We start from the raw sequence: 20,136 nt of genomic DNA on the forward strand, positions 1-20,136 counted from the left end.
CATAATGAGTCAGGTAATATCAATGAATGTCTTTAGAAGAAGGCCAGCTCACACACAGAGTGATATGTTAAGCATTGAGCCTGATACAATGGTAACTGCTATTCATGATAAATAAAGCTGGTATGATAATCATAATCAAATTAACACATCCATCCGCTACATTCTGTACTATCCGAATTGGTATAAGCCTATACAAAAGTACCTCTGAAATGAGGACACCTCTGTATTAAGGACAGGTAGTGTGGGCCCAAATGAAAGAGGCTACACTGTACATGTATTAAGGATAGGTAGTGTGGCTAACTTTAATAAAGAAGCTATGCTTCCTTTGACACTCTAACCAGTGTTGTTCATTATTGGTACTCCATTATCATAAGTAATTATGCCTGAACACATAAAAAGGATACAAAAATCTCACATCTGGTTAGGTGGAGAGTCGCCATAGAGACAGTTGGCATAGCGACAGATTGGCTTTAAGTAGGAAATCGTTAGATGGTTAAAATGTTCTCATTAAGTAATACAAGAGAGAGAGAGAGAGAGAGAGAGAGAGAGAGAGAGAGAGAGGGAGGGAGGAAAAGAAGTGAAAAATAAAAGGTAAAAGTGTCTCATGTTTAATGTGAGTTGTACATCATAAGAGAAAAGTTTAGACTAGAGCGGATATTGATTATCTTCTCAACAACACTACACGATGGAAACAGAGCGAGACTTTAGGCCTACTAAAAGACAGATATCCTAACATTCAGAGACACCATAAGGTCCAACATAAGCATAAACACCTCATCTCCAGCATTCAGCCACCACCCACTGGTTTGAGGTGAGAGAGTGACTGTTGGCTAAACATTACAAAACTGCTAACATACTTTACTGAATATTGTTTAGTCTTAATCTTTACTCATTAACCAATTAATGGTGAGCCTCCCTGAGACAGCCAGGCTCTGTCAGTGCCTTCAAGTCTAGCCTGACATGATGGCTTGTTTGTGTGTTGGTTCGTCTAATTAGGAGAGAGTCCAGCCTGGATATAATGTGCTGGGAAAATGACTGTGTGTTTAAACAAACAGACGAGCCTTGATTGTCTAAAGTGTCAAGAAAATAAAGACTCATTTGTAATGACAATAATGATACTGTCATGCAAATTAGACACTAAAAGATGAACACACACACACACACACACGCATGCACTCATGTACACCCACACACAGAGACACTATTGTGCCTCAAGCAGTGAAATCATCAAGGTTAGTTTAAGCATTCTGCATTAATAGCAGCTGCTTTCTTCCAAATCACCACTTCCTATTATAATTTCTCACACATATAATTGTCCTTATTTTTGTGTAGAAAGTTCGATTCTGACAAAAACTAGAGTTTTTTTTTATGTGAAAGTTACTCCAAAATCAGACAAAATGGCTAAATTTTGCCAAAAATAAAAGGTAAAAAATCTCTATTTTTATAATTTTTTCCGATGCATATACATGTTTTAATGTTCTGTAGAAAGTTTTAACTGATGTCGATCCAATTTGAATTTTTTATAAAATTTTAAAGCTACTCCAAAATCAGGTAAAAATCCCTGTACTATAGTACAGGCGAATTCCACCAAAAATGAAAAGGAGAGAATTCTCGATTTTTATAATTTTTTTGATACATATACATGTACATGTATGTTCTTATGTTGTGTAAAAAGTTTGAGCTGATTCTGACCAAAAATGAATTTTTTTACAAATTTCTAAAGTTGCTCCAAAATTAGGTCACTAATTATGCTGTGTAGAAACTTTGAGCTGTTTCTGAGCTCAAAATTTCAAGTCACAGCCATTTTAAGAAATTGTGTCCATCTCTAAAAATAATACGCATTATGTGTACAAATATACTGAGGCTATGGGCAATTCCTAATTCAATAAAGTGAGACTTCAAAGTTAATAAAACACAATACAATGGAGTGCTACCATATTGTGTGAAAAGAGGACATTAACTGACCATAAATGAAAACTGTTTGAACCATAACACTCACAATATATACACACACACACACACACTCTCAATAATACACACACACACACACTCACATTTAATATACACACTTTTAGCTACAGACACAGTTTAGGAGAGCATGGACATGCTCATTGAACCTTGACAAACAAAACAAAGATTAACTCAGACATTCTCATAACTGCACATAATGAGCCTCTTAATGAACATACCAATTACTCACTGTTTATGTATACAGACTAGCCTTGCTATAATGGACACTGTGTCTCTGTTATACAGAGGTGTCCTTTATGTGGAGGTTATTTTATACAGTAAGGAATGTAGTTGGTACACTAGGTGCTGTCTGTTAAGGTACACTATAGAGAGTGTCCATTAAGAGAGGCTCTACTGTAGTACTTAATTCAATAATTCATTATTTTAATTAAAAAATGCTAGAACTGAACCTCCAATACATTAAAATCAGTGATAATAAAACCATTATTAACGAGACCATACTTACCTCACTCAATAACTTATCAATATCCTTTCTTTGAGCTAAGGGTCTTTCAGAGCAGGCAACGGAACTGCTGAATGAAGAGAGACTCGAATCAAAACTGTCATCATGTAACTCTTCAAGTTGACCTCCATCACTTTCACCCTCTCTCCTCCTCTCTTCTCTCTCCAGCTGGACCAAAGGACCACAATGGCCACCACCCCTACTAGCTGATACTGGTAAGGTGCAGTTTTTATGACAAGATGGCTGCATATTATGAAGTCGTGATAAAGAGTAATTTTCTTTATTTGACTGTTCTATTATTTCTTTTCTTTGTCTCTCTCTTTTGGCAGCTGCTACGTCCCTCCTTGCTTCTTCTAAGCGTCTGTTTAGCCTCCATTGGTAAAGAATGTCATCATTTCTCTTGATCTTTAAATGTGTTTCGTCTTGGGTAGCATCATCATCAGACAAGCTGACTTCGGAGAGGGGTTCTGTAAACAAATGAAGCGAATGTGTCCTTGTTTTGAAGGTCAGTTGATCCTCATGTGATTGAGAGCGAGCAGACAGTAAACTAGAACTACAGAGCAAGGAGAGAGAAGGGAAGATGAGGAACACTTGTACATAATTTCAAATAATTTCATACAGACAAACACTGTTAGATCTAGAGGGAGTTTAGGAGACTTTTGGTCTCCTATATTTGGCCTAGGTTCTCTACCATTTTTCAGCTTTTGGTCTCTCATATTTAGCTCTAGGTGTCCTTAAGTCTACCATTTTTAGTTAGATTAGTACCTCAAAATTTATATCTGTATTTAACAATTACTAATGATCAGTACAGTTGAAGACACAACAATAAGCAAAATGAGGCCTTCAAAATCTGCCACTCAGCCTACTGGCTATAGTCTAGTCTCACCACAGATCATCTGTCAGTGACTACCTTCCCATTAATACAATATAAACTCCTCTTTGAAGAGCTCTGGTACAAAAAGACCAAGAGGTTCATTAGTAATCTTTTTAGTCATCTCACACATGCTACAGGTTAAAATGATAAGGACACCTTTATAATGAGGACACCTTTATAATGAGGACACCTTTATAATGAGGACACCTTCATAATAATGACATTTTGTAATGTCCCAATTGGTACAAACCTGTACCTATGAAATTATGACCTCTCTGTATTAAGGAATCACACGTGTGTCACATTTTTAATTGCTTTTAATTGCGTGCATGTACCTCTACATGATAGTTAATTACCCACTGACCATACCTAATGGATTAATAATTAAATCTACACGTAGACATGTACATGTACTACTACTGAGGAGAGGTAAGTGCATCAACCAATCCACTGGTTCATATTCCTTCAACATATGCCAATGGTACCCAGTACCAGCTGTCATGAAGCCTGTTCAAACAACCCTCAGTACACAGCCCTTATCTCACCTCTTCTCTAAAGCTATACCGGCTCTTTCTTTTAAAGACTCATCCCTAGAAACACTCCTTGCTGCTTTAGTGTTGCTTTCTTGATCGACCTATAGGATAGGAGAGAGAGAGGGAGAGGGAAAGAGGTGAGAGTGTAGCCATAGCAGTGCAATGAAGCCCGCCATGCTTATAATGAATAACTCAATACTGCTAACTGAGTTTAAGAGAGCTAGTATTGAACATTAATCTGATTGTCTTTGTTGCTCTTCTTTTCATTGTTGCCCTCCAGATTAGTAAAGCCTGACCTGCTGTGATTTGAGGTCTTCTTATTGGCTTAGATCCAATTACCACAGTTCACATTATTTGTACAGCTTCACGGTTCAGTGACTACCAGTCTACCACTGTACCTGAGCGACCAGTACTACCTCATAATACACGTACATGATGTATTGTGAGAATACATGTACATGTATGTGTGTGTAATTTCATGTAATAAATTCAATTAAAGAAGCGGGCAGTTAGCACCTGCTCATAATGAGTACAAGTGTGTGTACATTAGCTGTTGGTTTGGTTATGCAATAAGATATGTCTGTTATGCAAAGGAGCCTTTGATGAATAAAGAAGAATAGAAAGGGATGGGTGTGTGTCTGCATATGAAGTCTTTAATCTTTTAAAAGACTTTAATGGTCAAGGTATGTAGCACTGTGTATCAATCAATCAAAATTTAATGCATTCATTATCATTATCATTACTCTGATTGGTTGATTCATTTTTTCTTTTTTCTTCCACCAGAACTGACCGTCAGTGTCACGGGAACGTCCCTCTCTTGATGTGGGGGGCGTGGTCCTAAACCTGTGAATGTACCGAGCTATCACTGGACGAGTGTCGCTGGTTTCCATGGTAACTACATGTACAGGGGGAGTGGCTACATGAGGCCAGGACTCCTCGTAAAAAGTGCTGGAATCTGATTGATCAGTCCAAGACTGGAGCTGGTAGGGGTCTCTCTTAGAGGAGGTGTCATTTGAGGAGGAGGATGAGAAGGAGCTATGATCCGCCATTTTGATTTAGCTCTGCACATGCGCAGTTTGCGCACAAGAAAATAAACATGGCGGCCAAACCATCAAGAGAGCAGCAAATGAGTGAAATGGAAATTATATCAAAGTTCCAACAAATGAGAGGCGACCAGCGGAAACTGATCAACAAACTATCAGAACTTGAGAGCGACAAGAATGAGCATAGGTAGCCATTTTAACACATTTTGATTATTTATTTTATTTATTTATAATTATTTTTTGTTTATTAATTTTATATTATTTGTTGTGTTGTGTGGTAGATTGGTCATTCAAACGCTCAAAGTGGCCCCACCCGAAAGACGGTGTTTTCGTATGATGGGCGGAGTCTTGATAGAGAGAACCGTCAAAGAGATACTCCCAACACTAGAGGAGAATATGGAACAGGTAGGCATGGCCTAAATAGACTTGTGGGTGGAGCTAATACCGATCATTCTTTTCTATAGTTAGGTAAAGTAGTTGAGACGTTAAAGGTACAGGTTGAAGAGAAAGGAAAAGAGTTGAACGCGTTTAGAGAGAAGTATAATATTCGTTTCCATGGTGAGGCGGATAAGAAGGTTAATGGGGGCGGGGCCAAGAGCTCAAAGGAATCAGAACAATCTCAAGGAATCCTTGTATCCTAGCAACCACTCGTTAATTAATAATCATTAATTATAATCATTATTTTACTTTATTGTGAAAGAGTGTAATAATAATAATAATAATAATAATAATAATAATAATAATTAACAAAAATATTTTATTGTAACATTATTAATGAGAATTGGGTGGGTTGGGCTCATTGCTCGGATAATTTGATTGGTTGATAGTCCGGCAGCCATTGTGATACTTTCCTCCTCAGCTCTGCTCTCCTTACCTCCTGCTCCTTCTCTGCTAGAGAAAGAGGAACATATGATCGCCATGACGACAGGACTGATACCATCAAACTCCTATAATGATAGATATACCAACTGTCACGTCCCTCCTCCTCCTCCTCCTCCTCCTCTTACCTCTCATGATGCTTCCTTGCCTTCCTCTCTCTCTCCCAGTATGATACTCTCTCTTCTCTTGTTACTCTCTCCCAACTGAGAAGAACCTTACGCTTGAGTATCCTCTTCCTTGATGACACAGCAAGAACCATCAACTCATTTTGATGTTTAACATACTGTAATAATAATGAGAGAGAGGGAGAGGGAGTCATAATGATAATAAGTTATATGACACACACAGACAGGTTTATTGTATAATCTTCAATTAATGATTGTGTACATACACACACTTACAGCTAGCCACAATACCCTCACCTCCCTCCATGCATTTAACACATATTGTTGAGTCTTGAGTCTTAAAAAGGAATCTGCTTTATCATTCTTCATCTTAATCAGTTCATTAGTCTTCCTTCTCCAAACAATCATTGCCGTCAACACGACGTGTTTTTCATTATAAGCCACACCTATTTGCCACGCCTTTTTCATGCCCATATTGAATTTAATCCAGGGATTCATCCCAAAGTGACGGAGTAGTTGTTTTTGATAATGAGACTCAGCTTTGGTTTTTAGTTTTGCAAAGTTCTCCGCTTTTAGTTGACGTTCTCTTTCCTTCTCTTCCGCTTGTCGTTTCTCTTCTAGTTTCTTCAAAGCTTCAGCTTTCTTTAGCTCTCTTTCCTCTCTCTGTCTCTCTCTCTCACGAGCTTCCATTTCCTCCTAAAAACAACAAAATAATTATACTTATTAAAAAATAAAATGTAATTTTAAATAGTACCTATGCTGTGCAAAAAGTTCGAGTCAATTCTGAACTAATATTTGCAATTTTAAAAAAGAGCAAATTTCTGAAAATTTCCCTGTACTATAGCCCATGGTTTTTTCCAAAAAATGGCTCCGAAATCACCCCAAATTTTTATTACATTTTCTGATACATATTGATGTCCTTATGCTGTGTAGAAAGTTTGAGCAGATTCCGAACTCAAATTTTCAAGTTACGGCCATTTTAAAAACGAGCCAATTTCTGAAAATTTCCCTGTACTATAGCCCATGGTTTTTTCCAAAAAATGGCTCCGAATTCATTCCCAATTTTTATTACATTTTCTGATACATATTGATGTCTTTATGCTGTGTAGAAAGTTTGAGCCGATTCCGAGTTAAAATTTTTGAGTTACGACCATTTTAAAAAATTGGCCAATTTCTGAAAACTTCCCTGTACTATAGCCCATGGTTTTTTCCAAAAAAATGGCTCCGAAATCACCTCAAATTTTTATTACATTTTCTGATACATATTGATGTCCTTATGCTGTGTAGAAAGTTTGAGCAGATTCCGAGCTCAAATTTTCGAGTTATGACCATTTTAAAAAACAAGCCAATTTCTGAAAATTTCCTTGTACTATAGCCCATGGTTTTTTCCAAAAAATGGCTCCAAAATCACACCAAATTTTAAATACATTTTCTGATCGATACATACAATTTACAGTCTATGGTTGTGTATGTACTTTTATTTCTTGTTCTCTTCTTTTTCTTCTTTCTTCTCTGGCCAACTTTCTCTCTGACATCAATGCTGCTCGCTCTTCCATTTCTACATTAATTAATTAATTTAATTAATTAATTAATATTTTGTTTTACTTTTCAGTAGTGCTGGTTGTTTAGCTGGTGACGTTAATTTCGTTTTATGTTTTTGTTCCTGAGCTAATACTTTGGTACTGGAATGAGACTGCAAATTATTGAGTCCATTTACCTAATAATAATAATAATAATAATAATAATAATAAAATTAATTAACTTCTTTATTTTCTTTTATTTTTTCATTTGCTCTTCTTGTTCCTTCCATCAGTACCTTGTCCTGTGACATTAATTAGAGAGGGTTAAAATAAATTAAATCATTACCAAGTGAGCTCTTGCAGTTGACCACACCCCTTTTGAAAGATCACTCCTCCTTTCATTACCCCCTAACGGTTTTTCCTTTCCTTTTGCTGGTAGATTGTTGGGTTTTTCACTAAAGGAGCATTCTTCCTCAACGGAATTTGAAGTTGTCAATGACTCAAGAAAATTTGATATTTTTTTCTCGTGACTTTGAGTCTTGTACAGTTTAGCGGCAGTAACCACACCCCTCCATGAAACGAGACACTTCCACAACAAATGAGATTTATAATGAGTATCAGCTAATTCAGTTACCCTAATAATAATAATAATAATAATAATAATAATAATAATAATAATAATAATAATAATAATAATAATAATAATAATAATAATAATAATAATAATAATAATAATAATAATAATAATAATAATAATAATAATAATAATAATAATAATAATAATAATAATAATAATAATAATAATAATAATAAATAATAATAATTGCACAGATAAGCCTCCATATAATGGACACTTTGGTAAAGGCAGTTCTTCTTACTGCTTCTCTTTCCTCAATCGTTCAATTTCCTTCATTGCTAGTTTCTTAGTTTTATTTTCTTTTATTAAGTTCCTCCACCTCCTCCAATAACGAGAGAGTATCCTCCAGTCTCCAATCACTTGAACTTTCCTCTTCAATACCAGCTGCTCCGATATAAGCTCATACCACACCACAAAACACTGTCTTAGGAGCTACACAGAGAAGAAAGAGGGAGAGAGAGAGAGAAATAGATTATAATTTAAACCACTTGTATGGTACATGTGCGTGTGATGTTTTTAAGTATAATTACCATAAGATTATTTTTATTATCGTTAGTCTCAGCTTCTGCTAACTGCTTCAGTAATATCCTCCTAGTCAAGGCCGTGTCCCTCTTCCTACAGCTCCTCTTACTCTCTTTCTCTCCTGTTCCCTCCCTCCACTCTCTCCCAATTCTCATTTCTCCTTTACAGTCCTTCTCCTCCTCCTCCCCCTCCACTGTATTCTCTCCCTTCATTAGTCCAGAGGATCCTCTCTCTTTTTCTTCTTTCTCTAGTAACAACCTCACGACTCTAAATGAACAATAAATAATTAATAAATACACAGCAAAACTCATTCCCATGCTATTAATCTTATCCCCATACTGCATATCTCATTCCCATATAGCATATCTCATTCTCATACTATATATTTCATTCCCATATTATATACATTTAATACTGCATATCTCATTCTTATACTAAATATCTCATTCCCATACTGTATATCTCATTCCCATACTACATATCTCATTCTCATACTACATATCTCATTCTCATACTATATATCTCATTCTCATACTGCATATCTCATTCCCATACTGCATATTTCATTCCCATACTACATATTTCATTCCCATACTGCATATCTCATTCCAATGCTACATATTTCATTCCCATACTATATAATTCATTCCCATACTTATATTTCCATACTGCATATTTCATTCCTGTCCTACATATCTCATTCTCATACTACATACATGTATCTCATTCCCATACTACATATCTCATTCCCATACTAAATGCATACTTTTCTTTCTCTTGTTGTTCTTTTAGTTGTTTTCTGATAATTCTAACGTGTTCCTGTATCTCCTTCTCCTCTCTCTTCTCCCTTGCTCTCCGTTCCTCCTCCTCTACCCTCATCAGTTCTCTTGCTCTTCTCTTTATCTCTTCTTGTCTTCTCTCTTCTCTTAATGCCAGTGAGTGGGCGTGGTCCCTCTCCCTCCGTCTCTTTCGTACAAGTTCATGTCTCATTTTCATATTCATGAGGGGGTCGTCCCCCCGGGGGCGATCTGGTACATTTGTTAAAACTATCTTTGTATCTCGGAGACCACTCAATGCCAATTGGACGTCGTCTGTCACGTGACCTTCTGTCCAGTTCAATTGGCTGACGTAGTCTCCAGTCACGTGATCTCTTTCTGGTGAGTTGCGTGGGTGGTATTGGGGGCGGTAAGTGGTCGGGTTGCCATGGTTACTCGGTTCCTCTAGCAGTGTATTCTGTGCTAACCAGCTCTGAACTAGTGCAGCAGCTAATGAGGAGAACAAGAAAACATTAACTGAAAATACAAAGAGTTCTCCAGTTGTGTTACTTACCTTCAGACTTTGAATTTGCGAGATACATTTAAACTTTTTAATTTCGGCATTGAAACAGGTGTGGCTTACTCAAGCCACCGCCTACTTAATTAATTAATTAGCTAGCAAAAAAATTATGAACGAAAGACACACAAAAATTTATAGAATTATAATTAAATTGATTCTCTCAGTTCTCCTCCTCCTCCTCCTGCTTCTCTTTAGTCTCTTCATTAGTGCCTTCAGTGTCACTCAAAAACTCCTACAGTGATAACAGGATCACATGATCAGGTCACATGATTTGGTTACTTTAAGTTCCTCGTCTCCCTCAGTGTCCTCAATGTTAACTCTCTCCACTGATAGTTCCGATAGGCTCCGGTCCCTTAGCTCATCGTCCGATAGAATAGGCTTCTCTACAGAACCTTTCTCAATGTATTCTGACATCTGCTGCTTGAACATAGTCTGAAGAAATTAAAAGAGAGAGAGGGAGGGTGAGAGAGAGAGTGTGTGTCTTACATCAAGAGCTTCTTGTCTTTCCCTGTGGGCTGCCTCCTCCAGTTTTGCTTGTCTTTCCAAAGTCAGACTCTTCTCCTCTTGAACACGAGCCTCCAACTTCTGAACCTAACGACAAATTTAAGAGAATACTAAACTCCTCCTTCTTACTTCTCTCTCTTTCTCCTCCTTGTGTCTCTTCAGCTGTAACTTCAAAGAGTGTTTCTTTCGCTCGGTCTCAAGTACTTCTCCTGTTCTGATACACTCTACAATACTCTCCTCAACTTTCCGCAGCATTTCTTCAATCGAACCAATCTGCAAAAACAACATTAATTAATAATCAGCCACACCCCCAGTAATCACTTTATTGCTTGTCTCTTCAATATTCTTCAATACGTCAGGAAGTCCACTTAACTCCTCCGTTGCCATGGTGATGATATGGTGAGAGTTAGACATAGACCCGTACAGTTTTTGAAGACTCTGATACATCTCGTCACAGAGAGCAGAGGAGGCGTTAGTGTCGCTGTGAATATGGTTCCATTTCTCCTTGTAATGGGTGAGTATTTCTGACCCCGCCCCCTGATTCACACACTGGATCAGGTTAGTCGTTGATGGCAGCTGCTGCTTCTGACGACGCTTCTCTTGGATAGTTTTAACCTGAAGAAGGAATGAATCGGGGAAATGGTCATAATTTTAATTTATTGTTTAATATTAAAATGCAATACCTTTTTCTTTGCTATTTGAGTAAAGTATTTCATGTCCTCTGTCAGTATTTTGGCGCTTATCCTCAGCTGCTCGTCCTGTTCCGCTATGATGTCATTGAAACGTTTTGTCATATTCTTAAGAGTCACACCGCCGCTCCCTGATGAGCTGCTGCCACCAGTCACTGGCCCACCACTACTGCTCTCCTCTCCTCCTCCAGTGGTAGACTGCTCTTCCTGTCCTTCTGTTTCAGACATACTTCCAGAGAAAGTTTAAAAGATTAAGACCCTGTGCTGCTTTGTTCCAAGTGGGTGGGTGTGTCAAAGATTAATTTATAGGTGTGGCTAACACGTGGAAGCACGTGGGTACTTTTCCAGAAATTTTGCATTTTTTGTCAACTGTTAAATAAAATGATATGACCGGAATATAATAATTAATTTCAGTTCGGTGTAAAAGTATGCGTAATGATGGATTCTATTTTTAGTAACAATAACCAGTCTAATTATAGACCTCTAGCTCTATTTTATGATATCGTAATGTCCTCCATTATGATTCCCATCTCTTCGTCTGTCGTCACGCCACTGAGCGGGACCATGGCTATAGCATGGACCAGTATCAGCACAACTGATGCACCTACACCAGACACAATAGTGTTTAGAAGAGAGAGAGGGGGAGAGGGAGAGAGGGGGAGAGGGAGAAAGAGAGGGGGAGAGAGAGACTTACCTACTATCCAGAATATAGTAGAGCCAGCTCCAGCGATATAGAAGACAGGTATTGCTATGATACCTAAAGCAGTGTACACTTCAGCTGGACTGAACAATCTACCTGTACAGGAGAAAGGTCATACATATAAATCAATAATAAATCAAAAATTTCTATGTAATGTGTATAACAATTGATCGTCAAGTGTGGGCCAAAGTCCATTGGTCTTTGGCCAAATTTCGCCAAAAATGAAAAGGAGAGAATTCTTTATTTTTATAATTTTATCTGATGCATATACATGTTCCTATGTTGTGTAGAAAGTTTGAGCTGATTACGATCAAATTTAGATTTTTTATGAATTTTTAAAGTTGCTCCAAAATCAAGTCAAATTCCCTGTACTATAGTACATGGTCTCGGGCCAAATTTCGCCAAAAATGAAAAGTAGAGAATTCTTTATTTTTATAATGTTATCTGATGCATATACATGTTCTTATGTTGTGTAGAAAGTTTGAGCTGATTACGATCAAATTTGGATTTTTTATGAATTTTTGTCGCAAAAATTCTCTTCTCTTAATACACAAAATGATGCTTTTCTCTCCACATTCCTAATATTACTATTAATAATAAGTCATACCTAATATTTTAACATTTTCTCCTTTGTTCTTGATACTAACAAACCAGTAGGTTAGGACACAAAGAGCAAGAGCTATCAATAATATTGGATTAGAAATACTAGAAGAGAGAAAGAGAGAGAAAAAATATTTTAATTATATATAGCATTTCTATAATGCATCACCATTATAAAGATCACTCAATGCCTTACTGTATATATATCATATATTTCACAGTACAGACTATTTGAATTGTAATGTATATTTAACTTACACACAATAAACTGTGAGAGCCAGGAACACAAAGAGATAATTAATATAATAATGTTTAACGTTAGCAAAGAGTCTTGTGGTAGCCTCGCCCACGCCACTGGGTCTGCTCAATCTTCGAAAATTAAAAAATTGACCCCAGGAACGGGACCCTATAAACATATTAATAGTAAATAATAATAATAATAGTAATAATAAATTTGCCAGAATTTGTAACCAGCAACAACAACATTAAATTACAATTGTGCAATTATTACAACTTTTAATTAATTGCAATTAATTAAAATATATCACACCTACTAATTTTATTGCATCATCATACATTATTTATTAATTTTTATTTTTTTTGTTGTTGCTTGTTGTTTACCTGAGTGTTTATTCTGAAACCATTCCTTCCCTGCCTTTAGTTTATCCATAAAGTATCCGGTTCCTCCTCCTCCGTCTCCCCCCGTCCCCCCCGAAGAGACCTCATCAGTGGTTGTTATCAGTGTAAAGGACTCGAAGGAGTCTCCTCCTTTAGACTGAGGCGGGACTAGACCAGGAGCAACACTCATGTTTCTTGAAAAACTCTCCCAATTGCTTCGAGCCATCAACCAATCATTGTTCCGATTGAGGGGCGGGGCTGGTAAAGTAGGCGTGGCTCAATCAATTAACCACGCCTATTTAAAATGGCGTCCGTTCAAGATCTCATGAAACAGAAGGAAGAAATAGAGAAAGAGCTATCCATTCACTCCCAGACGCTGGAGCAAGTAACTAAATACATACTTCTATTAATATATGGACCTTAGAACAGCTCAGTAGGTATGGACGGGCCGCTAGTTGATAAAGAAGGATATCCAAGATCAGATATTGATGTATATGAAGTCAGAAGAGCTAGGAATAGGATTATATGTGAGTAAGTTAATGTATCCGGTATCTAATAAAGAGTACCTCCAGGTCTACGTAATGACCACAAGAAGATAATGTCTGACATTGAAGAGAAACTCTATGTGATCCATGCAGAGGCCAGGGAGGCAGGGACAGTAACATCAGGAACAAGATCAAGCAAAGAGAAGAGACTGGAACCATTTGCACGAGTTACCATGGTAACAGAGGGATCCCCTTCCAGCATAGCAGTGAGTAAAAAATAAGAAAATATTAATAATTAATGATATTTAATTTAGGATTTAAGAGTAGGTGATCTATTGCTAGAGTTTGGTTCAGTAAAAGGTGATAACTTCACTAATCTATCAAACATATCATCAGTGGTACAGCACAGTGTTAATGTAAGGGGTACTTGCCTGTTTGACTGTTGTTTATCCTGTTACTATAGCAACCACTGAGGGTGGTGGTGTTAAGAGATGGTATAATGGTGTCTGTTAGCTTACGCCCTCAGGAGTGGAGAGGGAAAGGGTTACTGGGGTAAGGAGGAGTGAGGATTAGTTCATCATGTCTCCTCTTTCTCTCTTCCCCTTCTTCTCATTGTAGATGTGTTATTAGTCCAATTGGTACAAAAGACTGAAGTTGAATGGACATTAATGTAATGAGATACTTGCTGCTGCAGCTGACTTTAAAATGGTTAATAACAGGACTGCACCTTTATAATTATTATACTCAGCAAACTACAATTATGCAGCATAAAAGTCTAGTTCCACTAATCTACTTCAAACTAGATCTACTTAGCTATAACAAAGTCAACTAATAATTACATGTACAGTACTGAAAACTGGTTGAATGCCCAGCTCATATGGGATGTACTTGTCTTTTCCTCCTCCTATATCCTGTTTGATAGACACTACCTACTTCAACTGAACTCTGCCTCCTGTGTTCTTCTGGTGCTTGTTGAGGCTGGGTAGACTGTTTCTCAGTTGTACTCTCATGATGCTATTAACAGATGAATACTGGGCATCATGTGTATGCAAGAACACTATAGTACCTCATAATCTGGTAAAGATTTGGCTCTATACAGTGGGAAAAAATCAATAGAATTGGCTTTGACCTATTATATATAACAATAATGTTGGATTTGCAGCAGTATTATACCACAAGTACCTGTTCAAAAACATACTTCTCCATGGCACTACGATCTTTTTCAAGAAGAGAATTTACATGTATAATGAAATACATGTACTCCCACATGTTATGCTCTTCTTTTACATGTCTCTTAAAATCCTTCAAGGAAATTGAAGTTTTAGCTGTTATAATCTATTGAAACTTACTTTGTTAAATCTGCCTCTTTCGATATTGCAGATGAAACACCTACTTTCATTATCTTTTTCAACTTCATCCTAAAATTAATATTATATATAATTAAATAAGGAATTGGTAACTAGCCTGTTTTTGTCTCATTTCAGAAAATCTATCCACAAGTGTAGCAGTGATGATGCTAAGGCCAAGTGTTGTGACAATGATAAAAAATATAAGATCATAGGATGTACGAAAAACATATAGTTTAAAGTCAGGGGGGTAGTCACTAGGACGAATATCAAGTTCCTATAGTTAAAGTAATTAATAGTTCAATCAGAGTAACATAACATACAGCTCCTAAGGTGCTCAGTAGTCCCAAATGCAATACAGTAATGAAACATTGCCACAAACTACCACAGAACTGATCTCTCTCTTCTGAGAAGTAATTATTCAAGAAAGCAAAACTGATGACAGCATAAATATAAATAAAAATAAAGCACAGCAAGAAGACTGAGGCCAACTGTTTGACTGTACAGAAAGAATTTTTAAAACCATATTAATAAATAATAAAGAACTTACTGCTTTTTTTAACAGCCCTTGAAATAAAAGACATGACCTCTAACTGTAAAAATGGATAGAGCATGCACAAACAGTAAAGGTATCTTAGCCCTGGAACAGGAATCCATGCCACTGATGAACAGATTGTGAAGAAGATACGATACATTGTCTGAAAACTAATCCAAGATCTTTGATAATATTCATTAGCAAGAGTGTGCTTGTCATTAACTACAGGCTTTTTTATATATTTGGAAAAGCGTAAGTAGATTTGATGACTTAAGTATTTGCCTAAGATTATCTTCAAGAAACTATATCTAAAAATTTAATTATTAACAAAAATATAAATTAAATACTTACAATAGTTTTGTACTAATAAACTCTCTCAAATTTTTGCAACTCTTATAAAAGTATTTAATCATTGTACTAGAAAACTCTCTCAAATTTTTGCAATTCCTATAAAAGTATTAAATCAACATAATTATCACCAGTACGAAATGTATATATCAATTAAATACTTACAATAGTTTTGTACTAAAAAACTCTCTCAAATTTTTGCAATTCTTATAAAAGTATTGCATCAACATAATTACTGCCAGTATGAAATGTATAAAGCCAAGAATGGTCAAGGTTGCTGTAGACCACATTGGTATATCAGGATACCAGATGGGCTGGAAGTACATTGGACTGCTACTGGTACTGTTGTTACATGTTTCATTGTATGTTTCATTGACTGTACAGACTCCATTAGGCATATTGTAACTGTTATATTAGAAATAATTAATTAAAATTAATGATAATATTGCCTTACTCTGGTGGAGTATTTACTGTAAAGAGAACAAACAAATTTAATAAAATTGTTAAGATTATTAATAGCCATTTGCTAAATAAAACAACACAAGAACTCGTTTTATATTGTTACCTAAGCATACCTTGAATGCAACAATGTAAGACTGCATAAATCCTTGTTATTTATCAGATTATGCTGCAAAGTAGTATAATCAAACATGCATCATTTAGTCTATACTTTCTGTTTGTGAGTTCTTTTCACAGCATTTGCCCATTCAATAAGATCAAATAGCTTTTCTTCAGAAGTGCTTCTTTTGATTTTGGACTGAATACCATTCTTTCCTTTAATCTGTTATATAATGTATAGTTAAAAAAATTATGTGATAATAGTGAGCTTACATGGAAATTTGCAGGAAAATATATCCGAGATATTGTCTCTTTTTCTTCACTTAATTTATAAACAATTTCAACACTTTTAGTCCTAAGCTGACAGTAATCCCACATTTCTTTAACAATGTCAACTGCAAGATTTATAATACATGATAAATGTAGGTAACAATTTGTGCATATTAGACCATACCTAATTCATTAATAGTTGTTTCTTTATAATCTGCAATTTGCATCAAAATGTGATATGATCTAAGCAATAAAGTGTCCTCTGATTTGCTTTGTATTGATTTGCATGGACCAAAACTTAACTTCCACAAATTTAGCATTTCTTTATGCAACCCAGTTATATCCAATTGACTAGTTATACGATTGGCTAAATCCCATGAATTTTCATCTATTTCCTCCAGCATTACTTCTAGCAACTTAAGACATGAGGACTTCAAACTTGTTTTTGCCTATTGTTTAATATTCATTATTATTATTCTTACAATTAGTATTCTTACTAGTTTCATTTTCAATATGCCATTGATAGATACAACAACTTCACCTTTAAAAGCTATATCTTGATTATCATAATTTCCAGTACACATTTTTATCAATGCCCAAACAGTTTTTTGTGCCATATCATCCCAATAAACTTCAGTATTATTGCAGTGTTTAGAAATATAGTAAAATATGAAAGAAACTTGACTAACAATAAAACCCTATAAATACCAAAAATATATCAGTTATATCTAATAGTAATGAAGTTTTACCTTATTTCTCATTGCATCTTGCATTTCCTTCTGCTGTCTATCACACAGCAAACAAATAACATCTAATGCAGCAGTAATAATATCCACAATGTCCTAGAATAACAGCCACAAAGTAAAATATCATAGTTTTACCAACTTGTAATGGATCAGTTGTGCTGTTTTGCCTGTTTCTCCTACAATAAAATAATAAAACAACTATTTATTATAACACTAAGTTACTTTGCTTTATTAATGACAAAATGTGCTTCTCCTAACAGTTGATGTATTTTCTCTATTAGAGTATAATCATGTTCTTTACAACAATCAACAATCTTTGTCTGAATATTTTTTGCTTCTTTTTCATCTTTAATTACAGAATTTTGATCAGAATTTAGACATTGCAGCACTTTCATCACTGCAATAACAATTTCAATATTTTGATCTTCTGCTAGGAGATCAAATAGCTATAAAAAGTTATTTTTAATTAATTATAGTGCTATGGGGCTCACATTTGCTTTGTAGTTACCAGTACTAGTAGTAACATCATCTGTACCAAAGAATAATATGATCCTAACAACTCTACACATCATAATTACTGGAGTATTTGATCAGTTTACTTAGTTTGTGAAGTATCAAAATGTTGCTTTTCTTTTGTACTTTGCTTCATTTGTTCAATCAGTGTTTTTAATGTTCTCAATATTGTTTGCTCTAAATCAAGTCTTTTTAAACAAGGAAGGGGGTCTATTTTTTGCTGGTTGATTAAACTCCTGTATAAATAGACCTCTTACATTACAATGAACTTAATGCTTACTTTAACAGGGAAACAATATTATGTAAAGTAAATCTATGGATCAAAGAATTGTAAGTAATTCAGTTATAAGAATATTATACTCACATTGAATGTTTCATTAACTCTTCATAATTTGGCTCAATTAGCTGCAAAGGTTCCCCATTTTGTGCTTCATCAGCAGGAGATGGACATGGTGGATTAATCATTAGCTACATTTAGTTTTAAATACACAATAATGACTTAAATATCCTCACATTTGGGTTCCTCTTTTTTAATAATAAGTCAATCTTTTCTATGCATTTGAACTTTGACAGTTGCTTTGATACACACTTCCATTTATCCCTAAATTTCTAAAACAATAGGTTTCTCAACATATGTTGTAAAAATGGTGCAAATTAAAATAGAAGAAATGCAATAAATTAAATACAATAATATATTATGTAGCATAAAATGTTCTGCTTACTAATAAAGTGTTTTTAATACCATAAAGCTCAACTTCAAAATGTTCTGATAAAACAAATTGTGACAGAAAAGGTATTACACCATAAGTGATATAAAATAACCCCATGACTTTTGTCATTCTTTTGTTTATATTTTGCAGATACATAATGCAATTTGATCTGTCGGCATCCTGGGAAGTCACTTCCCTTCCTTTGTCAAAATTTTTTATTGTAGATACTATATGTGACCAAAGGCTCCTAAAAATTTAAAATCCTTAAACAACAGTCTGATAGTTACATAATATACTTATATTGTGCTGACGATGAAGTAAATATTTTCTTATTCAAGTAAGTCCAAGTCAAAATACAAAGATATGGTATTTTTCTATGACTTAGTATACTTGGATTTGACAAAATTCTACCACAAATAAAAATTAGTAGCTACAAACATTTAATCTGCTTACTTTATGAGCTCATTAAAAGTAAATAACTTCATAGCAACTAATCTGGCATATTGACATTCTCCACTTGCACATGATGCCAAGAGATCAGTTATATTGAGAAGAAGGTGACATTCATTCTTTTGCCTATCAGTTTTGTCCTAAATTGATGCACTATAGTATAGACCTACAATCAAAAATACTTACACATTGAAGAATTTTTAGCCAATAAGTAGCCTTGCTTTGCTCTCTCGGGCACAGAACATGTTGTAAATAGTCATTAGAATGCTTTGAAATCAGCTGTGCAATATGTTCCTGTGCTTCTACTTGATCTGAGTTCTGCTTTATAAGCATAAATTAAAGTAATTGAATGTAAGTTGATTTACTTCAATTATAGTTTGAAGCACAATAGTCCACTGATAATGGTCAAATGGGCCAATAATGGCAGCATATAATACCTTCCCAAGATCATATTTTGTCAGTTTATTGCAAACATAAGTATTGCCATAAAAAATCTGACAAATTAGAAAAATAAACCACTCCTTGCAGACACTAATACACTAACCTCATTAATCAGGCATATCATATCATTTGTGACTTGTTTAAATTGAAGAAAATTAGAAAAATAAAGGAACATTTCATTTCGGATCTAAAGTAAATTAAGCATGATCTGATAATTTGAGTAAAAATCTCACCTCTTTATTTGATGCAGCAATTCCTCGTAACAGTTTAAAACAACAGCAAAGTAAATCTACAACTTCTTCATCAATTCTGGAATAAACAATGTGCTTCAAAGCATATTCAAGAACAATATGAAACAATCCTATATAATTGTTGTGATGAGCACAATTAGGCATTTATTTTGACACTCACCAGAGTTATAGACAAGTGCAACATTACGAGGGGAAACAGAATTATCCTGGCTGGTAAAACCCTTCAAAAAATTAATGATGTCTTTTTTGCTATTTTTGTCATTCAATAGCATTTTTTTAATCAGTAGTAAATTTTCATCTGTCATAAGGTCACCATTCCCTTTGCTGGCTAGAGCACTCTTGCTTCCATCAGTCTGCTCCTTCATATAAATTTCAAAAATAAGGGATGCACTCATATAACTGATACTACAGTCTTCATTTGCAACTAGCTG

The 20,136-nt window shown here is 35.2% G+C and overlaps 7 protein-coding genes across 7 annotated transcripts; 2 read left to right on the forward strand and 5 right to left on the reverse strand.

Moving 5' to 3' along the window:
* Window positions 1-485: 485 nt before the first annotated feature.
* On the reverse strand, window positions 486-4,945 carry LOC109581658 (proline and serine-rich protein 3-like). The gene is made up of 4 exons (XM_019995965.1): window positions 4,624-4,945; window positions 3,893-3,981; window positions 2,477-3,026; window positions 486-1,070 (listed from the first exon to the last, which is right to left on the reverse strand). Exons 1-4 carry the CDS (start codon window positions 4,927-4,929, stop codon window positions 1,044-1,046), a joined length of 972 nt encoding a protein of 323 aa, XP_019851524.1. The 5' UTR covers window positions 4,930-4,945; the 3' UTR covers window positions 486-1,043.
* LOC100635943 (prefoldin subunit 2-like) lies at window positions 4,941-5,620 on the forward strand. The gene is made up of 3 exons (XM_003386287.3): window positions 4,941-5,110; window positions 5,205-5,328; window positions 5,388-5,620. Exons 1-3 carry the CDS (start codon window positions 4,977-4,979, stop codon window positions 5,562-5,564), a joined length of 435 nt encoding a protein of 144 aa, XP_003386335.1. The 5' UTR covers window positions 4,941-4,976; the 3' UTR covers window positions 5,565-5,620.
* A 31-nt stretch (window positions 5,621-5,651) lies between these two features.
* LOC109581657 (coiled-coil domain-containing protein 191-like) lies at window positions 5,652-10,023 on the reverse strand. The gene is made up of 11 exons (XM_019995959.1): window positions 9,936-10,023; window positions 9,373-9,871; window positions 8,615-8,873; window positions 8,326-8,516; window positions 7,794-8,082; window positions 7,690-7,749; window positions 7,533-7,644; window positions 7,403-7,485; window positions 6,225-6,623; window positions 5,931-6,085; window positions 5,652-5,870 (listed from the first exon to the last, which is right to left on the reverse strand). Exons 1-11 carry the CDS (start codon window positions 9,961-9,963, stop codon window positions 5,720-5,722), a joined length of 2,226 nt encoding a protein of 741 aa, XP_019851518.1. The 5' UTR covers window positions 9,964-10,023; the 3' UTR covers window positions 5,652-5,719.
* Window positions 10,024-10,028: 5 nt separating this feature from the next.
* On the reverse strand, window positions 10,029-11,442 carry LOC105312615 (restin homolog). Its single transcript, XM_011405395.2, has 6 exons — window positions 11,129-11,442; window positions 10,767-11,060; window positions 10,575-10,718; window positions 10,428-10,532; window positions 10,221-10,373; window positions 10,029-10,173 (listed from the first exon to the last, which is right to left on the reverse strand). Exons 1-6 carry the CDS (start codon window positions 11,360-11,362, stop codon window positions 10,102-10,104), a joined length of 1,002 nt encoding a protein of 333 aa, XP_011403697.1. The 5' UTR covers window positions 11,363-11,442; the 3' UTR covers window positions 10,029-10,101.
* A 43-nt stretch (window positions 11,443-11,485) lies between these two features.
* Window positions 11,486-13,320, reverse strand: LOC100632410 (prenylated Rab acceptor protein 1-like). Its single transcript, XM_003386259.3, has 5 exons — window positions 13,056-13,320; window positions 12,693-12,840; window positions 12,442-12,539; window positions 11,829-11,930; window positions 11,486-11,738 (listed from the first exon to the last, which is right to left on the reverse strand). The coding sequence occupies exons 1-5, from the start codon at window positions 13,276-13,278 to the stop codon at window positions 11,629-11,631; spliced, it is 681 nt and encodes a 226-aa protein (XP_003386307.1). The 5' UTR covers window positions 13,279-13,320; the 3' UTR covers window positions 11,486-11,628.
* A 15-nt stretch (window positions 13,321-13,335) lies between these two features.
* Window positions 13,336-14,336, forward strand: LOC100636072 (26S proteasome non-ATPase regulatory subunit 9-like). The gene is made up of 6 exons (XM_011405379.2): window positions 13,336-13,437; window positions 13,477-13,579; window positions 13,625-13,803; window positions 13,852-13,953; window positions 14,001-14,089; window positions 14,156-14,336. Exons 1-6 carry the CDS (start codon window positions 13,357-13,359, stop codon window positions 14,187-14,189), a joined length of 588 nt encoding a protein of 195 aa, XP_011403681.1. The 5' UTR covers window positions 13,336-13,356; the 3' UTR covers window positions 14,190-14,336.
* Window positions 14,244-20,130, reverse strand: LOC109581656 (uncharacterized). Its single transcript, XM_019995954.1, has 31 exons — window positions 19,866-20,130; window positions 19,688-19,815; window positions 19,558-19,641; window positions 19,379-19,507; window positions 19,200-19,331; window positions 19,017-19,153; window positions 18,860-18,970; window positions 18,576-18,810; window positions 18,367-18,462; window positions 18,218-18,321; window positions 18,134-18,166; window positions 17,940-18,089; window positions 17,832-17,892; window positions 17,563-17,786; window positions 17,480-17,516; window positions 17,344-17,436; window positions 17,092-17,292; window positions 16,779-17,043; window positions 16,598-16,719; window positions 16,437-16,547; window positions 16,342-16,394; window positions 16,221-16,292; window positions 15,932-16,171; window positions 15,770-15,865; window positions 15,434-15,726; window positions 15,207-15,382; window positions 15,002-15,160; window positions 14,887-14,955; window positions 14,720-14,839; window positions 14,604-14,666; window positions 14,244-14,551 (listed from the first exon to the last, which is right to left on the reverse strand). The coding sequence occupies exons 1-31, from the start codon at window positions 20,098-20,100 to the stop codon at window positions 14,411-14,413; spliced, it is 4,170 nt and encodes a 1,389-aa protein (XP_019851513.1). The 5' UTR covers window positions 20,101-20,130; the 3' UTR covers window positions 14,244-14,410.
* Between the last annotated feature and the right edge of the window lie 6 nt (window positions 20,131-20,136).

This window comes from Amphimedon queenslandica, unplaced genomic scaffold (genome assembly GCF_000090795.2).
Source record: "Amphimedon queenslandica unplaced genomic scaffold, v1.1 AMPQUscaffold_13427, whole genome shotgun sequence".
In the NCBI taxonomy this organism is placed as follows: Eukaryota; Metazoa; Porifera; class Demospongiae; order Haplosclerida; family Niphatidae; genus Amphimedon; species Amphimedon queenslandica.

Bases quoted from the DNA above. Each gene is read 5' to 3' on its own strand.
- LOC100636072 (XM_011405379.2), top strand. From the start codon at position 13,357: ATGGCGTCCGTTCAAGATCTCATGAAACAGAAGGAAGAAATAGAGAAA. The intron at 13,954-14,000 runs GTAAGGGGTACT...CTGTTACTATAG, and splicing joins TGGTACAGCACAGTGTTAAT to CAACCACTGAGGGTGGTGGT. The intron at 14,090-14,155 runs GTAAGGAGGAGT...TTCTCATTGTAG, and splicing joins AGAGGGAAAGGGTTACTGGG to ATGTGTTATTAGTCCAATTG.
- LOC109581657 (XM_019995959.1), bottom strand. From the start codon at position 9,963: ATGTATCTCGCAAATTCAAAGTCTGAAG. The intron at 9,872-9,935 runs GTAAGTAACACA...TCTCCTCATTAG, and splicing joins CGCAAATTCAAAGTCTGAAG to CTGCTGCACTAGTTCAGAGC. The intron at 8,874-9,372 runs GTATGCATTTAG...TTGTTCATTTAG, and splicing joins GAACAACAAGAGAAAGAAAA to AGTCGTGAGGTTGTTACTAG.
- LOC105312615 (XM_011405395.2), bottom strand. From the start codon at position 11,362: ATGTCTGAAACAGAAGGACAGGAAGAGCAGTCTACCACTGGAGGAGGA. The intron at 10,533-10,574 runs GTAAGAAGGAGG...ATTTGTCGTTAG, and splicing joins AGGAGGAGAAAGAGAGAGAA to GTTCAGAAGTTGGAGGCTCG. The intron at 10,374-10,427 runs GTAAGACACACA...TAATTTCTTCAG, and splicing joins AAAGACAAGAAGCTCTTGAT to ACTATGTTCAAGCAGCAGAT.
- LOC109581658 (XM_019995965.1), bottom strand. From the start codon at position 4,929: ATGGCGGATCATAGCTCCTTCTCATCCTCCTCCTCAAATGACACCTCC. The intron at 3,982-4,623 runs GTAATGATAATG...CCTATCCTATAG, and splicing joins AAATGAATCAACCAATCAGA to GTCGATCAAGAAAGCAACAC. The intron at 3,027-3,892 runs GTGAGATAAGGG...CTTGCTCTGTAG, and splicing joins GGTATAGCTTTAGAGAAGAG to TTCTAGTTTACTGTCTGCTC.
- LOC100632410 (XM_003386259.3), bottom strand. From the start codon at position 13,278: ATGGCTCGAAGCAATTGGGAGAGTTTTTCAAGAAACATGAGTGTTGCT. The intron at 11,931-12,441 runs GTATGACTTATT...TCTCCTGTACAG, and splicing joins AGAAAATGTTAAAATATTAG to GTAGATTGTTCAGTCCAGCT. The intron at 11,739-11,828 runs GTAAGTCTCTCT...TGTCTGGTGTAG, and splicing joins TACTATATTCTGGATAGTAG to GTGCATCAGTTGTGCTGATA.
- LOC109581656 (XM_019995954.1), bottom strand. From the start codon at position 20,100: ATGAGTGCATCCCTTATTTTTGAAATTTATATGAAGGAGCAGACTGAT. The intron at 18,167-18,217 runs GTGAGTATAATA...TTTGATCCATAG, and splicing joins GAGTTAATGAAACATTCAAT to ATTTACTTTACATAATATTG. The intron at 14,552-14,603 runs GTACTATAGTGT...ATCTGTTAATAG, and splicing joins AATCTTTACCAGATTATGAG to CATCATGAGAGTACAACTGA.
- LOC100635943 (XM_003386287.3), top strand. From the start codon at position 4,977: ATGGCGGCCAAACCATCAAGAGAGCAGCAAATGAGTGAAATGGAAATT. The intron at 5,111-5,204 runs GTAGCCATTTTA...GTTGTGTGGTAG, and splicing joins AGCGACAAGAATGAGCATAG to ATTGGTCATTCAAACGCTCA. The intron at 5,329-5,387 runs GTAGGCATGGCC...TCTTTTCTATAG, and splicing joins TAGAGGAGAATATGGAACAG to TTAGGTAAAGTAGTTGAGAC.